The sequence below is a fragment of the Pleurodeles waltl genome, chromosome 1_2 (genome assembly GCF_031143425.1).
Source record: "Pleurodeles waltl isolate 20211129_DDA chromosome 1_2, aPleWal1.hap1.20221129, whole genome shotgun sequence".
Lineage (NCBI taxonomy): Eukaryota > Metazoa > Chordata > Amphibia > Caudata > Salamandridae > Pleurodeles > Pleurodeles waltl.
In genome coordinates, this window is record NC_090437.1 from 846,978,153 (window position 1) to 846,981,282 (window position 3,130).

Sequence of the window (3,130 nt, forward strand, 5' to 3'; positions counted from 1 at the left end):
TCCCTCCTTACACGGTGAAATAAGTTTACAAGTTGGCAGGTCTATGGTGACCTTAACCACCATACATTCTCCTTTTCTTTATTTCCTAAAATGATCATACCATTTGGTCAAACTAATTGATAGCAACTAAACTAAAACACTTGGAAATTCTACTTACTAAAAGAAAACCAACCTGCATTTCCGTAATAAAAAGAACCCGGTGCCCAACAGCCGAAATAGGAAATGACTTGAGCGAAAACATCCGTTAGAGAGACACATGGGTAGCAACCTACCAGCATTCGTTTCTTAAGGCAGGTGTGGCAAGTTGTCGTAAGTGGCTGCCGTTTGAATGGCTGTGCGCTTCAAGGCGGCCTTGGCCTGCTCATAGTCACTGTGTTGTTTCAGGAAAAGATGGACAAGTTGCTGCGCGCGACCAACTGTCGCTGAGCGAACACGTAAAGCTCAGCCACTCTAGCGGAGCCGCTGAAACAGCGGGGGAGGAGACGCGGCCCCCGCGCCAACATGGCGTCCTGGGTGATCCTACGGGCGCTGGGCCTGCTGTGCGTAACGTTTCTTCAAGGGGTGTTCGTTGAACGCTCGCCGGACGCTTATGAGGTGATCATCCCACTAAGACTGGCGAGCGGTTCGGACCCCGGACTAGTCTACCAGATCAAGACGACGGCAGGCCAGACTTATATCCTGCACCTGCTGCCTAACGCGGCCCTGCTACACCCGGACTTCTCAGTCTACACCCAGAACAGCACGGGCCAACTGTTCAAGGTGCCAGCCTTCCCCCAAGAGCACTGTCATTACTATGGCTACGTTAAAGGCATCCCAGGCTCTATCGCTGCCATCAGCACATGCTCAGGGCTTCTGGGCTTCTGGCAGACAAGTACCTTTACGTATGCAATTGAGCCTGTTAAAGATGCAGAGTCGTTTCAGCATATTATTTACAAAGTGGAAGATATGGAAACCGACCCCAAGCCTTGCGTTTTTGTTCGTGTGAAAAGAACACCCAGAAAAGAGCTTTACCACAAAATGCGACAAACACAAAACCGCCAAGACTCTAGCCAGGCACGCTTAATGCAGATCTACATTGTAGTTGACAATGACTTGTTTCAATATTATCATAAGAACATCACCCTTATTACTGATACAGTTATTCAAGTTTTGAACATGGCGGATGCAATGTTTGTACCATTCCGTCTTCAGTTGGTTCTATCTGGATTGGAGCTCTGGAACATAAAGAATGTAGTTCCATCTTCTGAATATGTAAAGATGTTTCTCCAGGACCTAGTGACCTGGAAAGAAAAGAATGTAAGTTCACGTCTAAAAGTTGACATGACTGTTTTACTGAGGAAAGACGAGATTCAAGATGCCATAGCAGGAACTTTTGAAGGAGAGATCTGTTGGAGTGATAATGCATTACTGTTTCTTTCAGTTACTCATTATGTTTTGCCTGTGGTGTCCGGACATTTAGCTCATGAGCTTGCCCACTCCATTGGTATTCCACATGATTCCAACTACACAAGCGAATGCCTTTGTCCTCTTAGCCCATGTATCATGCATTATGGTGGAGTCTCTGCAACGTCATTTAGTGCTTGCAGTTTGCAATATTACAACCATTTCATTGCGCAAGGTGGCGGATACTGTTTGCAATCTGTACAGTCGACTTCATTGCAAAAAAGGTACACTTATCAATACTGTGGCAACAGAATAGTAGAAGGAGAAGAAGAGTGCGACTGTGGTACCGAATATGAGTGCATCAGAGATCACTGCTGTAATAGTCATTGCAAACTCAGAAGTAATGCTCAGTGTAGTTATGGAGAATGCTGCAAACACTGCCAGTTCGTTAAACCAGGGGTTCCTTGTAGAAAACCAGTTTCTGAGTGTGACCTTGCAGAGTATTGCACTGGCGTATCTGGCATTTGTCCTGAGGATGTTTATTCCCAAGATGGATCACCATGTAATCACAATCGGTCACGCTGTGTAACTAACAGATGCTACGACTATGACCAACATTGCCAAATGCTCTTTGGCAAAGGAGCAGTTGTTGCTGCAAAGGAATGCTTTGCCTTAAATACCATTGGCGACCAATTTGGAAATTGTGGTTTTCAAGATAAAGATGGGCCACCAATAAAATGTGAAACTGCAGATGTCATGTGTGGGCGGGTTCAGTGTGAGACAGAACAGGATATTTATATATATAAGTCACATTCTGTTACAGTGCAAACACCCTCTGGAAATGTGTCTTGTTTGAGTGTAGATTTCAATAGCATACCTGACATTGGAGCTATTGAAGATGGGGCACAATGTGATACTGGGAAGATTTGTCTAGCCAGAAAATGTGTTGACATGTCAGTTCTTGATTTTAATTGTGATATCCAGGAAAATTGCAGTGGTCGTGGGGTTTGTAATAACAACAAGAAATGTCATTGCGATAAGGGGTGGGCTCCTCCAGATTGTTCCTATGGAGGATTTGGTGGAAGCGTTGATAGTGGGCCCTTAGTTCTAGACTCCTTCATTAGTTATATTCCTCCTGAACAGGATTTTAAATTTAGAGATTTTGAATATAGAGAATGTCCTTTAGAGACAGCAAGAAAGAAGGAGAAACTGAAAAGAGATCTTGCAATAGGATTGGGTGTCTCACTGCCTTTGCTTGCTGCTGGAATTATTCTTGCAGTTGTATATAGACATGAAATAATTCAATTTTTCAAAAAATAACATGAAAAAACTTGCGATTTATTTAGTAAAATAATTTCTGCCACCAGGAAGTTGGCACTGCATAGTCCACTCTTAAATACTTACTTATGTTTATTGTCAAAGTTGTTCATATATTTACATGCCCATTGTTGGTGGCATGTAAAACACAAGGCTGTTGCAAATGTTGTAGCATTTGAGTGCCTTTTCCAGTTGTTCAAAATAATTCTGTCTCCTCTATTCGTGTTTTGCTTCGTTGTTATTGTTATACAGTCAAAATGTCGCAAACTTTTAGTTTGAACTCTATGGACAACTAATATGTGAACATAACCATACTTGTTTAATAAAAGATGTAATTTTTTGTATTAATGTTTAATAAATTGGAAGAGCTTGGAACGATTGAGTCAATCATTTAAATTTCATTATAGTTTATCATGTGTGTTATATCTCT

The 3,130-nt window shown here is 42.3% G+C and overlaps 1 protein-coding gene across 1 annotated transcript; it reads left to right on the plus strand.

Annotated features, from left to right (window-relative positions):
• Positions 1–309: 309 nt before the first annotated feature.
• Positions 310–2,714, plus strand: ADAM29 (ADAM metallopeptidase domain 29). The gene has a single exon (XM_069234458.1). The coding sequence runs from the start codon at positions 502–504 to the stop codon at positions 2,701–2,703; it is 2,202 nt and encodes a 733-aa protein (XP_069090559.1). The 5' UTR covers positions 310–501; the 3' UTR covers positions 2,704–2,714.
• Positions 2,715–3,130: the final 416 nt, after the last annotated feature.